Source organism: Geospiza fortis, unplaced genomic scaffold, assembly GCF_000277835.1.
Source record: "Geospiza fortis unplaced genomic scaffold, GeoFor_1.0 scaffold40, whole genome shotgun sequence".
Classification (NCBI taxonomy): Eukaryota; Metazoa; Chordata; class Aves; order Passeriformes; family Thraupidae; genus Geospiza; species Geospiza fortis.
This window is the reverse complement of record NW_005054297.1, coordinates 10,781,454-10,795,596: the sequence shown is the minus strand read 5'-3', so window position 1 is coordinate 10,795,596 and position 14,143 is coordinate 10,781,454. Positions and strand designations below refer to the sequence as shown.

The window sequence follows — 14,143 nt, the reverse complement described above, 5'->3', positions numbered from 1 at the left end:
CAAAGTTGAGCTTCACAGATAGCAAAAGACAAGAATTATTGCTACTAATTAATGATTAAGACTAATCAGTTAATCTTTTTAATCTCTGTTGTAAGAGGCCAATTCAGGAAAAAAAATCTACTCTTAGAATAAGTAGAAAAAAATTCGGTGCTAGAATCCTAAGATATTTTTGATAGGCTGCTTGTATAACATGACCCTTTTTCAAGTTAGTTGGAAGCAAGATGAAGCATTTTCCAAGTTAATTCAAAGGCTGAGAACCTTATTGAGCAGTCCCACAAAGGGACATTATGCAAGAGTCCCAGAGCAGTACATAGGATCAGACCCAGTGCTCGTCTGATATTCCAGGTCATCTACCAGACTGATAATTAAAAGTAGAAGTCTGGAAAGCATCTATGGCATTTCCTACTAATACTGTTTCATTTTACGACTATTTTCAGCTCAGAAAATTTCCTGAGGCAAATATGACTTAGGAATCCCACTTAGTACAAGCAGGAAGCCTTTTCTTCCATTTGGCAGTTGCATTCATTCTTTCAAAAAGAATTTTCAGATTTAAAGAGAGAGGATGAAACAAGGCAGCACAACATGATTATTTGCAATCTCTCATGTCTTGAATACCAATTCTATCCTTTATCTCCTCTCTATCTCTTTCCTTACAAGCAAGTCACAGGCTACAAGTTTTTCTAGGATATCTCCATTCTGGAACACTGTGATCACTATTGTGCTTAAGAGAAGGAGGGAAGGAAGGAGGGAAGGGAAGGAGGGAAGGGAAGGAGGGAGGGAGGGAGGGAGGGAGGCTGACTCTTGGTGCCTTTGAGGCTAGGTGGCACCAAATGAGATTTCGATAATCTTAGTTTTTGAGCCTGATGTCTAAGTCCTTCCTCAGAGGGCTGAGTTTTTTGGATCTATACCTAAAGTCTTGATTCATTCTAGTACTACATGTTCTACACTTACATATTTACTGCAGTAGCACCACTCCTTCTTTGCTATGCTCTTTCCCATGCAAGGGACAAGGCCAGCATCCCAAGAACGCTGACCTCATTTATGGATCCTTTACAAGGATCAAGACTAATCAGGGCAAGAATAATTTTGAGGCCATGCAGTGCACTGGAGCATTAGACAGATGTCCAGTACATGCTGGTCAGATTGCCAGCAGTAAAGCCTATAATTTTTTTTTATTTAATTATTGATTCAGTCCTTAGAAGTGATATATATAACCACAGTTTTTTTGGTAAGCCACCCAATGTTGAATGTATTGAGAAGTTAAGACATCCCATATCTACACTTTCTGAAAATGAGACTGACAAGTCTTTTCTAATTCAAAACTTTTATATCACTTTCAGAGGTTTAGATAGTTAAAAATCGATTTACTCATCCTATCAAGTATATGTCAAATATGTATTTCAAGTCCAACAGGAGAAAATCCTAAAATGTCCTGAATAGTCTAGTAATAGACCTGTCTGACCTTAGTGCTTTACAACTGATTTCTTCAACATGTGAACAATAAAACCAATATCTTAAGTACTGACCAAATCCAGGTTCCAGTTAAAAGCTCAGAGACCTGACCATCTCCCTTTTTAATTCAGTGTGTCTGTTCAGACATCCACTCTGGAAACCACTAGAACATTATTAACAACATCAGCAGAGTCATTGTCCAATGCAGTGTGGTCACAGATCAAAGCCCTTCTGAGGCTACAAAGCAAGAGGTGAAGCAACTCTATGCCCATTCCACTAGTGATCTAGTTTTCCATTCAACTCTGAATTTTCTGTAAAAAGCAAAAACATGCTTTTCATAATCACTTGATCCTCCATGTTATTACATTTTTTCCTGTTCTCCAGTGGATTTCAGTGCAACACTGTTCAATAATTAGTTTTCCAGACTTAATGACACTAGGAAAATACACTGGAAGTTTGTAACTCAGATACTGCATCTCACTGGTATTCATCTCTATCCATATAAGGGACATTACTATATCAAATGTTCTTCACAAGCAATCCATTGTTTTCTTTTGTAAGCTATGTCCATTTGGGAGTCAGAACAGTGTGGTGGAGGAGAATACGAAGGCAAAGATCTGGACAGTTTTACAATCTTTGTCCAGTCCTAGAAGAGGTTCTGAATTCAAATAGTCCAGGGATTTCTGGAGTGTCAGCACTGATCATCAGCTGTTCAGCAAGAAAGAGACTTCGCTTTATCAAGAGAAGTTGGGGATTGTAGTGATATATGCTCCAGAGGCTGCAGTGGTATACAACATGCCACCCACCCTAAAAACCTCTGCTTGTACTGCTACACAAGAACCTTTCTTCAACATCACTTTGCAGCCTCTGACTTCTTTGGAAGATGGTTGGTTTTTCTGCTGTACTTCACTTTATTTTGTTTGTGGTATTAGCTAGCCCTATCAGTTTGTAAGCTCTGCATGTCCTGCTGTATATTCACTTTTCCAGGTCACCTACAAGTAAAGAAAGATGAAAGTGCTCTTAACCACCCCAAAAGCTCTCCTCTTAACAAACTTCCACGTGATTCTTTATTCTTTCCCACCTTTCTCTCTTAACATTAATAAGCTCATTCTTCATCAGGCTGAATAGTGACTTGCATGTGACAACCTTACATGTGAGCTCTACCTGAGGAACTGTGCTTGGGAATTTTGTAAAGACTGTGTGTGTTATGTCTGACTCCTCACCTGTATCCTCTCTGACACAATGCTCACCAAGGCATTCATCAGGTTTGTTAACCAGACCTGCCCTTTTGCAAGAGACGTCAGGAAGCCCTGCCTGAGAATGAGTTCTGTGGCTAATTTAGCAGAACCTGACCTTTCAGAGGAGGCTGGAAGGCCAGTGGAGTGTGTCGGTCTGGAAATGGAGGAAAAATACCCATGCTGAAACATGGAAAATGAGGAGAGACCTGTGTAAAACCTTTGGCTGAGCTTCATTACATTGCACATTGAGATGGAAACCCAGTTTGGCATAAAATGATCATAGCACTACCTAGTAATATATGAGACAACCCAAGGATTTTTGCTCTGTGTGACTCAGCCATAGCCATAGGAATGGCTTAGTCATAAAAATTGATTGTGAAGATAATTATATTTATTTCAAGGAAAAAATAACCATTCCTCTACTGCTTTTTACAGAAAGTTACAGGAAATATTAATATCCATTTGCATTTAAACAATATTGTAATATTAGAATATGGAATTTTTGGTAGTATACTGAAATCAAACCACAATTACTTCAGATATGTAGAGAAGGGGCTTATGCTTCTGACACAATTGGCAAGTCATGTCCCCAGCTTCACAGCTGCCAATGCTGTCAGCTTTAGAGTCTCAGCAGGAGAAGTGCATGAACAGGGAGAGTGGGAGCTCCAGCTCCCTCCTGCTTTTCAGGATTTTCAGTAGTGTGTGTTTCTCACAAATAAACCGTTCCCAGCTGTCTGCTGCCTGCATTTCCAGCACTGTGGAAGGCTATCCCCAGGCCCAGGTTAGGTGCTGGTGGAGGCTGGGTGACACATGTGACTGTCCCTGCCTGCCACAGATGACCACCAGTGACCTCCCTCCCACCTTCCTGACCCAGAGTGGTTGTTATGTCAACACCCATCACCACCCCACCCACCACTCCCTCACCCTGACAGAATGTGGTTGCCATGTCAACAGCCTGTTTGTGGCATCCACCCCAAGGAGGAAAAGGCTGGAGATGTTGCCATGGAAACCATGCTGTCCTGAAGCATCAATAGAGCTGGTCTCTTCGCCACCTTTCTTCCCCAGAATGTTCTGCCTTGAAGTTGAGGAAACCCCTGGATGTGTCCTGCTCCGTCCCACAGTCCTTCCCCATGGCTGTGTTGGCCCCCACTCACCTGGCAGCAGCTTGAACAGGGGATGACCTGGTGTGCAAGGGTGACCTAGAGGGAGACCTTTCACTGTCACAGCACTGGAGCAGCTCTCATCTGGGGACACAGTCCTCAGACAGAGTAATGTGAAGGACTCAGCTTCCCAGGGAACAGCGGAAACGAGAGGTCACAGATTGAATGGGTGAGGGAAGTGCTGAGTGCATGACTGTGGGAAGATGCAGCAGGGGATACACAACTAGATACACATTCTCAGACCAGGCTTGAATCATATAGCAACAACAACCAAAAAGACTTTTTCATCTAAAAATGCTTCCTGCCTTACATCACTCTCTCAAAATTGAAAAAAGCTCCAGAAGGTGTGATTTTTTTCAGATAAGTTTGTTGTGGGAAGAAAGTGTCTGAACCAATTCTGTAGAAAGGCTGTAGTAAGAAAGTGTGAAAAAAATATTCACAAATCCAAATATTTCCATAGAACATTAAAATACACAAATGCTTTTAGCACAGGTATTTGAACAGAGAAAATCAAAGGTCTTGACTGCACAACATAATGAATCCCTGCTTATCCCTAGAACATCTGAACGAAGTGATTTGCTTTAAAGGATCTCTCCTCTACCAAAGGGAGCCTCTAGGGGATTTGGGGAAACTGTATATTAAAGGAATTTGCAGATAATCTGAAGAATCAGAATGCTGATATTGCAGAAAAAAGCCACGCCCTAGTTTCAGGGTCACAGGACACTCACACACACTCAATATTTGGCTTCTTACATGCACATTTTAGTTAGACAGTGATATAGTAAATACTAAAAAAGAAACATTCGCATATAAGAATATATCAGTGCTTAGAATACAGGATTGGCAAGAGTTCATGTGCATACTCTGAGATTAAAAATACTGACTTGACACTAACGTTGAGAAATGTACAATGTATTCATATCCTACGAGTTCCTCCTGTTGAATCATTCAAGGGCAGAGATGGATTCTTCTCAGGGAGGAGCACTCTTAACTGTTAAACATTTACTGCTGCTTATCTAAGAGAAACATGTAACTGGAGATGACTTCATATAATCAAGAAGGTAACTTAGGAAAATGCCCAGATCGAGAGATTTTGTGTTGTACCTGCTAACAAAGACATCTTTCTATCTTACTTAGCCTTCAAAAGAACTCTTACTGTTCTCTAACTGGTATTACAGCTCAATTAATTGTCTGGAACATGCTTACAGAAAATTAGAAATCATCCTCTAATCTCATTCTAAAGGCCATTATTTCATTTGTAATTGGATGGATTTCAATCATACTTCTCATTAGGATCCAGCAGTTTCAAATCCATCTCAAAGCTAACCTTTGTTTTGCTCTCCTCTGTGCTCAGCATGTGGCATACAAAATTGGCTCAGAGCATGACATAAAAGATATGCAAACTATCATTCTTTTTCACTAGACTTAGGGCTCTATCTCTGGGGAAATCTGAATTTGTGTAGAAACCTCAAATCATTCTATTCTCTGTATTGTTGAATGTATGTCTTAATCAGAGTATATACAGTTTTTTCTGGACATCACTCATATAGACATGCCTAGGAAGAAGCTTCTCGGTTCCACATGTATATTCCTCATCCACTTTGAAAACCTGCCTTTTCTTTTGGACTTTGCAATGCCTGTAGCAGAGTTCATTGGAATTACATGCCATACAAAAAACTCTTTTCATCTGATAATTTATTTTTTCCCCTTTCTTCCACAGTAAAATATTGTCAATTAAAAAATCCTTACCACCTTTTAAACCAAGTCATTATTTTACAGGTTTTAATTAAGGAATTCTGTGGCAGACTTGGACACATCTACTTTTCTGAAGTTATATATAAGATGGATATACCTCCTTTCAAGAAAATACTTTCTTCTGGCCAAACACCTCATGGAAATAACACTGGTCCTACCATTAACTCTGCTAGGAATACAAGAAGCCTTGCTATCAAAGTACATTGATCTCAGTCACTGGGCCTTTCATGAAGAACTTCCAACCTAAAACTGGGGAAAGAAAAAGCAATAAGGCAGGGACACTAATTAAGGTGCATATGTCTTCAAATGGGTCTGTTTATTTAGCTGATTCAAATTTCTTAGCTTAGTGCTACTGATGTAGTAGAAGAGAGCTTTTAGAAGGGAATGAGGCTAGTGGGGTGAAATTGTGTACTCTGTGTAGTGAAATAGCATGGAACAATGGAATTGAAGTTGGAGAAGAACCCAAACATGCCTCAGTTAATACTTACTAATTTAAATCTACTTTTAAAAAGTGAGTTTGTTACAAATTTTATCAGAATAAGGAATTAAAGACAAACTCTTCTACGAGTAGCTTGAAAGAAAGCAAACTACTTGAGTGCTATGTGATGTGATGTAAAGAATGAAAATGAAGAGGAAATTCTTCTCTGAAGCATCAGCTTCTACAGGAACATTCATATCGACAAAAAGACTGTTCATTTAGCTACAATACAGAGGATAAATTCCTATCCAGAACAAGAGAATGTTAATCTATAGCCATTTATTAATGTAATATGAAATTACCTCATTTCAAAGTAATTTCAAAATGCAAAAAGAATCATTATTAAAATCAAATTCCCCATGATTTAAAACTGCATAAAAAGTTTTAAGGTAATGCCCTGAAACCATCACAGGATAATTTAATTGAAAAGCATCATTCTGGATTTTAAGAACTTCAGAAAGAGTCTGGTTGCACATTTGTTGCTGTCTGTGTGAATATTAATGATTGAAATGCTTGAATAGCATATACAGATAAATTATATATATGAGATAAATATTTTAGAACTTTTATCTTGATTTTTCTGAAGACCTGTGTTTCTCTGACTAAGGCATTAGTGTGGCATATACTGTTTCAAGTACAGATATTCTGCTCCTTCTACAAAATAGATAGAAAACAGACATTAATAAAAGAGACCTCTGACTAAGATTTCATTCCCCTGAAATTTTCATGTGGGAAAACCGTCATTGCTGCCACCCTGCACCTACTTCGATCTGCTCTGCAGATTAAACAGAATGGAATTTGCAAGTATACATATTTACATGTAGGGGACAGCAGATAACATCGTAACCTCATTAGAATTAATATAATAGGAGAGGAAACATGACACATCCCTGTACGGGAGACCTGTACAGATCTCCAGCAAAGCCCCAGTTAAATCATCTGGCACATTTCTTTCCTCATCCAGACATGGGAAGCACAACATACATATTTATACTCAGCAAATATTAGGTCAATTTTGAAAAGCAAAGTTCACAGTCAATATGGAGTGTGGAGCTGTTTTATACTAGAAGGACCAATGAGCCCCTCTTGTGCAAGTAGACAGCAATGGGAATGAGACAGAATATTGAGAAATCCTAAATGACAGCAGTCTGAACAAAGGGAAGAATAACGTGTGGAGTTAAAAGGAACAGAGAAACAGCTTACAGCCAGCAGATCTGCACCACCTACCTGAAATACTTGTGCCAAATTGTCAAAAAGGACTTGACCTGCGCTGACTTTATGCTTGACTCCCCTGACTGTGCCGTTTTTGCTGAGGATGTTGACTCGCTTTGTACCAAACCCCTTCTCTTTAGTGGCTCTGACCAAAATGAGCAAGTCATCCTGCTCATTATCATTCTCATCGCACTCCGACCCCGTGTGCCCGTTCTGCTGCCCGTCCACCTCGCTCAGCCGGCTGGTCTGGTCGGTCTCGGAGCTGCTGGCATACTCGGAGTCCAGTGAGTCGGTGGCCTCGCCGTCGGCGTACACCTCCTTCAGCACCCGCCCGCTGTGCGAGGACGCCACGCGGAACCGAACCTTCCTCAGCAGCCGCTCGCCATCCGCCTTGCCCTCGCCTTTGAACATCGCCTCTTCCATGGAAATCAGCAGCTTGCATTGTTCCAGAGTGGTGCCCATTGCATTCGCCAGTTTGTCACACTTAACAACAATATCAGCACTGCTTTCTGCTGACAGGGGTTCTCATATTAAACTAAAGAGAGTTCCCAAGAAGCCACTGCCGTTCTGCAGTTAATAATGGATGCATTTGTGCTATGGTTACCTTTAAACTAAAACCTGTAAAGTGATCTCATTAATTAAATATTAAAAGGACATTGTGTACTTTTTAGCACTAAGGAAGAAAGCAAGAAAGGGAGAAATTATATTCATTGGTTAAAATAAAAAGGAAAGGGAAGGGAAGGGAAGCATTTGGACAATGCTCTCAGGCCCAAGATGTGACCTTTGGGGAGTCCTGCACAGAGGCAGGAGCTGGACTTTGATGATCCTTATAGGTCCCTTTGAATTCATAATGTTCTCTGATTCTGTGATTCTGTAATAAACCAAATAATAGCAATTACATAAGTTTATGTGAAAGCAGTTTGATTTGCTAAAAAAATGCAAAGAGAGAGTTTTTCACAAGATCTACAAAGTCTAAACTGTTTATGTTCATTTCACCTGGGGAAAAATGAAAAACTTCAGCACCTGAATCAATGATGAGTACATTTCTTTCATCAAAACATTTAACTTCCCTACCAGCCAAACTTCATTCACCAAAGTCTGCTTTTTGCACAACCTTATGGAGATTCAGCAAGGAGCTGCTACTTGATGGTTTTCAGTGCTGACCTTTTCACAGACTGGCAGAGCAGTGGAGAAGCAATTAGTCAGAATTTGTTGCACATTTATTTAATAACACAATGTTATTAAATAAAACTGAGTCGTAGGTAGTACCACACAGCAACCACAGCGTATGTTCTGCTTTGTCAGGGACTGGGCAAGGGAATCTGAACAAGGAGTAGGAGAAAGCTAATTAATTGAGGCAACAAGGATCAACAATAAGAAGTAGGGTAACATGGATTCATCCACAGGGAATCACATTGCCCTATCCTAGCAAATCACAAGTGATGGCTGCCAGAGTGTTCAGCACCCAGCTCTAGATGTAAAAGTAACCAACCCACACTTGAGGTTTCCAGCTATGTCTACTCAATATCATGTAGTAGCACCTTAAACTCCCAAGCTGCTTCTGAGTTTGGATGATGATTCCTACTTACAGTGCTATTTTTGTGTTTTCTTCATTTAAAGAAAAATGAAGCATTAAGACCTCAGTCCCCTTCTCACTGTCCTGAGAAACATTCCCTAGACACTCTCTACAGCTTCATTTTCTCTCTAGACTCATGCATACTGAATTGCTTTCCAAAGGCTGTGACCCCTGACAGGTGTAGGCATGAAATGAGTCCCTAGATGCTCAGCCAGCCCAGAATGGTAACACCTGCACTCACAAGCAGCTGCAGAGCTTCAAGCATCTGAGACTTTCTGGTCAAGATTTTAAAAATGCAGGTTCAAATCTTTCAACAATTATGTGGGGGTTATTTTGACTTTATTTTGAACAAGAGGCATGAAAATATTGTTCTCCAGCCCAAATGAAATCACGATTTTTCAAGGCTGAAATCTAAAATTACTTATTTCCCATCCACAAAATGGAGACACAATGATTAGTGGCATTTCATAGCACTCATGTTTGCCACACTTCTTTCTACATAAAGTGATTCACTGTATTATTAATTACTATAATTAATGCAGAAAAAATAGGTAAAAATAATGAGTTACAAGAATTAAAATACATTGTTACTTATCTTTCAAAGAGGAACATCCAGTATCAAAGTCTGTACTAATATTGAATACAGTTATAAGAATATTGGTGAAATTCATTTGAGGAGGAGGATGCTGAATCACACTGATTGTCATAGCCACTTGCCCACAGGAATTTTGACAAGAAATATATTTCATTATTACTAAAATGTGACTCAGAACAAAGAACATTCTGTAGGAGAATGAATAGTTCAAAGTATCTTTTATGGAGTTATCCAAACAGGGCTGCAAGTACCTGGAGAAATTACTTAGCCTGCTACCTATGCTGAAGTTAACTGTATCATAGTATTTCCATGATTATCTGAGTGGCTTGGAAACCTGCAGTGATTTACTTTGTTCATATTCATTTTTATTTAAACAACACAAACCAACTGTCTTTCAATTAATTGCCACACATTTAAAAAATCAGATCTTCTATAACACACATGTTTTGCACAAAAATTTTGTAATATTTTTATCTTCTCCAATTGGCACTACATATCCTTTAACAGAAACCATTTTACTGCTGTTGCAGGCAATGAGTAAGCTTGTGCTGTCTGGAGCACAAATAACTTGATGCTACCTGAGTGACTTAGAAAGTTAATGTAGCATTGAATAAATGCAGAATTAATCAGTACCACATTTTAAAAACACTCCAAATACTGTTCACACCTTGTACTCTGTTAGTAGGAAATTAGCTCGTTGTTTATTTTCGTGGCAATTCCATTATTCACTGGGAAATATTTTTATGTCTGGCTATGACAGATAAGAAACTGTATGCAGTTTTCTCTGCAAAAAAAAATAATTAAGCAAAGTGAAGTATGGCTCTTGACAGAAGCATTTACATGTGTAAGATTTCATCTTGGTGTTCCAGCTGTGGACCTTCTGTGAGCTAATTAGTGACTTTGGGGCTAAGTGCACATATTCAGTAGTAAACATATTAAGACTCTAAACAGGTTGTATACATGACATAAGACATTTGAGAGCTCAAAAACGTGAGATGCACATATTTTTACCATCTGCCTGGGTGCATGTTCTCAGCAACATCAGAAAGGATAAAACTTGACTAAGCATCTCAGTTCCTCCTGTAGACTAAAATTGTATTAAATGCCTAAACTAACTCCATTTGTGCAGTTTGATGCTGCACCCTGCCAACTGTTTTATTTCTGTTTACCATTTTTAGCTTTCCTACACACACTTCTGTTCATTCAAAGGCTTATCTTATTTAATGGGCAGTATCTGTTAAAAACTCAGGGGTTTTGCGGTAGTGAGATATTTCTTGTCCATAATTGTTATTACTCTTCCTGAATCATTTGGCTATTGTAAGATTTTGTTTCTGCTTAGTTTGGTTCTAATGTTCTGCCACTGATTAATTTGAGGACAGGGGTTCCAGCAACCATAAAGTCAAAGCACACAGGAAATAAAGTGTCTCTAGAGAGATCTTGCTTGAATAGAGAAGCACTCTCTAAAAAAAAGAGCAAACATTTGTAAATAAGCTATTTCATCCATTCCTTTTTATGTTACTGTTTCATTTCACAAGGAACTGGACCAACACATTACACTGATGCTGTGATAAATAATATGGGTGCCAATAAAATGCACAGATTTATCATCTTTAATATATCACTAAGTTGAAAGAAACCAAGAAGATGCTTCTGCTAATTGTTGACTTCTGCTGCTTCTGCTTGACATAGAACTAAGATACTAGTACTAGATGAAGACCAGGGATCAGATGCTGTACATGGCAAACTGAAAGACAAACATCTACTCCGAGAATGACATCTGAGAAGCCACACTCCATGAAAGAAGGTACCTGCAGAGGGAACTCATTTCATCTTTCATCCACGAAAAAGTAGGGAAGTCTAGATAATAAACTTAGTCTCAATATTTACCTTTTAAATCACTCATATTAGGTCAAGCGAGGCAAAGCTTTTAATACTTTTATAATGAAAAACTAAGCTAAAGTAGCAATAACATTATGCCAAGTGAGACCCTTATAGCTGTACCAGGAAGGGAAAAAAACCCAGAAGAGAACAGAAGGAAACGCTAATCTCATTTATAATTCTGATGTATTTTCTTTAGTATATAGGTAAATCTTGCTGTCAGAGTTCATCATACATATACATACTTCAATTTCTACACCTTACACAAGTAGAGAGTCTCCCCTAGGTGCTCAATTTCACTAAGTTTGGAGCACTACTTGCTTCAACTCTGGAAAGAACCACAAATCAACAACATTAAACTGTAGCAAAATGTTTGAAAGAATATCTAGACATGTATTAAGAAGCAAAGATTATTTGTAGTTTGCTGAAGAAGTTTAGAGTGTGCTGTTTGAAATAACTATAAAAAAATGTACCTTATGACATTCCCATGGATCAGAGAATAAAAGGTATAAAAAAATAATAAAATTTCTGGCATTCAAATAGCAAGAAATGGAACCTGAATCCCAAAATGAGACTTCAGGAGAGAATACGTCAAAAAAAAAAAAAACAGGCTGAAATCAACAACTCCCTTCTTCATTTCTGAACATGTGACCATTTTAATAGACCAGTTTACCCTGTGACAAAGCATTATATGCTCTGCTTTGATGCACAGTGTTTGCAGGGCCATTTTGTGTGATGTATTTGCAGGTTACTGAGTATATATAACCAATCTGTAGGTTGACTTGATACCAACCACACTGGTGTCATTCATCATTAGACAGATGGTATGAATTCACAGTGACATGTCTTGTGATACTAATTTTTTTTTCACTCTACAAAGGACTGTTTGCAACTGTCTCCAACTCTATTACACTGGCAGTAATCAAAAGCACATTCTGTAACCTCTAATTCTTAATACAAAATTAGCAGAGTAATCACCAGGACACAGACATTCAAAGGACCTGGATTTCCCTCCTGTTGATGGGGAGCAGGTTTGTAAAGGCATGTGTAGTAAGCTGAATTTGTTCATTTTGCTACCAGTAAAGTTTGTGAACAACATGCCCTAGGCCTTAGAGATTACAAAAGCAAATAATTTGAGTAGTGAATGCTAACCAAACTGTTTCTATCTGAGACAGATTTAGTGCATTTCCCACTTATTCAGAGAAGGAATAGTCCCATTTGCTAAGTCAGCAAAACATTTGTCTACTTTTCTGCAGGTCCAGAATCACTTTTTGACTGTAGTAAAGTTCATAAGGACACTCAGAGCACGTTCAGGTCCCCATCAGAGAAGTCTTGCATCTGGCAATTGTTTGTCAGGTTTAGCAGCTGCTAAATGCAAATAATACAGACAAGAACAAACCAAGCATACTGTTGCTATTGTAATGCCTAATTATTCATAGAGTAAGTGCTTTACACTGTCATTTCATTTTATTTGTAGATTTCATTTAACTTCTGTTAAACAATTGTTAGACAGAATGTCAAGGGTTTTGTGCTTTTATTTCTATTTACATTACTGAATTTGGTGCAATTTTTGTTCAATTTATATAATGAAGGAATAAAATTAATGAGGAAATCAAGATCTGTGTCTAGGCCATGCACACAAGTGCACAAGGACCTACAGAGACATAGGAAAACTTTCTGCTATCCTTTTTGCTAGGGTGAGCAGAAAGCATCCATTTCCAAAATCTTTAGATGCTCTACATTGCATTTGGAAATGCAATCAATTAGTATCCTGAACTTGAAATTCACAGCCATTCGAACAGTTCATTCATTTCTATTTTTCCCACAGTAGGTTTTCATAGAAGTCAAGCTGCTGAGCTGAACACAGAAGCAGCAGTACATGAAAAGCTTCTGTCATTATGTGGTACTTCCAGACTTAATTTGTTTATTTACTCTGGACAAAGTGAAAGGTCAGCTATTAAATATGTTCTATTTCATCTGATTCATGCAAAGCAAAGACCAGTTTTCCTTCAGGAAGGCCTGGAAAACACTTACAGCCTACTGACTGTAGTAGTAAGAACAGTGGCTGGAAATTTTGATCCATACCAGATAGCTGATAACAAGAACTATTGTTTGTTACTTCTCTTACCTACCTGGTATAAAAATTTATTGTTTGTAGCTCTTTCTTTTTCTAGTCATGTAAGTGGTCACCATAACAGATATGTAAATGTTAGCTGTTTCTCCAGAAGCTCTAGCCTGTAGCTAGATGCCAAAGTTTTTGGTGGACACAAATTTTACAGTCTAGATTAGAACTGAATTCCTATGCTGAGCTCCATTAAGACCTCTGCTGTATCTTCTGCTGTGTTCCATTTGAACAGGAAAAATAATGGCAGAAAAATATTTCCATTAGAGCAGCAATTTGTAGAGGAAAGAAAAACTTTGTTGGGAAAAAAATATTGTGTAAATAAGAAGTGTCAGGGAGAAAAAATACTTCAATTCAGCAGAGAACAAAGAAAGCATGTCATAAGATGGCCTCAGCTAGAATGTTCCTTCACATGATGCATGGGCCAGATATTAAAACAGACATTTAGTTCCACCCACCCAAGTAATACCATCAGTTTCTGGGGCTACATAAGCAGTCAAAACATTCTACTTGGGGGTAGGATTAAGTACAGAGAGTGTACCTTTCCACCAACCCACCTCCTTACTGACAGGCAAGTCCCAGGGAAGGAGATCTGGATGCCAGAATCCAGCACAGAAAACATCTGAGGGTCAGCTAGGAGCAACAACTAAAACAAACAAACAAACAAACAGAAAAAA

The 14,143-nt window shown here is 38.6% G+C and overlaps 1 protein-coding gene across 1 annotated transcript in view; it reads right to left on the bottom strand.

Annotated features, from left to right (window-relative positions):
- GRXCR1 (glutaredoxin and cysteine rich domain containing 1) overlaps positions 1 to 7,757 on the bottom strand; it is a 37,838-nt gene extending 30,081 nt beyond the window's left edge. Inside the window, exon 1 of the mRNA XM_031055232.1 lies at positions 7,311 to 7,757. Coding sequence (XP_030911092.1) covers positions 7,311 to 7,757 — 447 coding nt within the window. The remainder of the gene's footprint in view (positions 1 to 7,310) is intronic.
- Between the last annotated feature and the right edge of the window lie 6,386 nt (positions 7,758 to 14,143).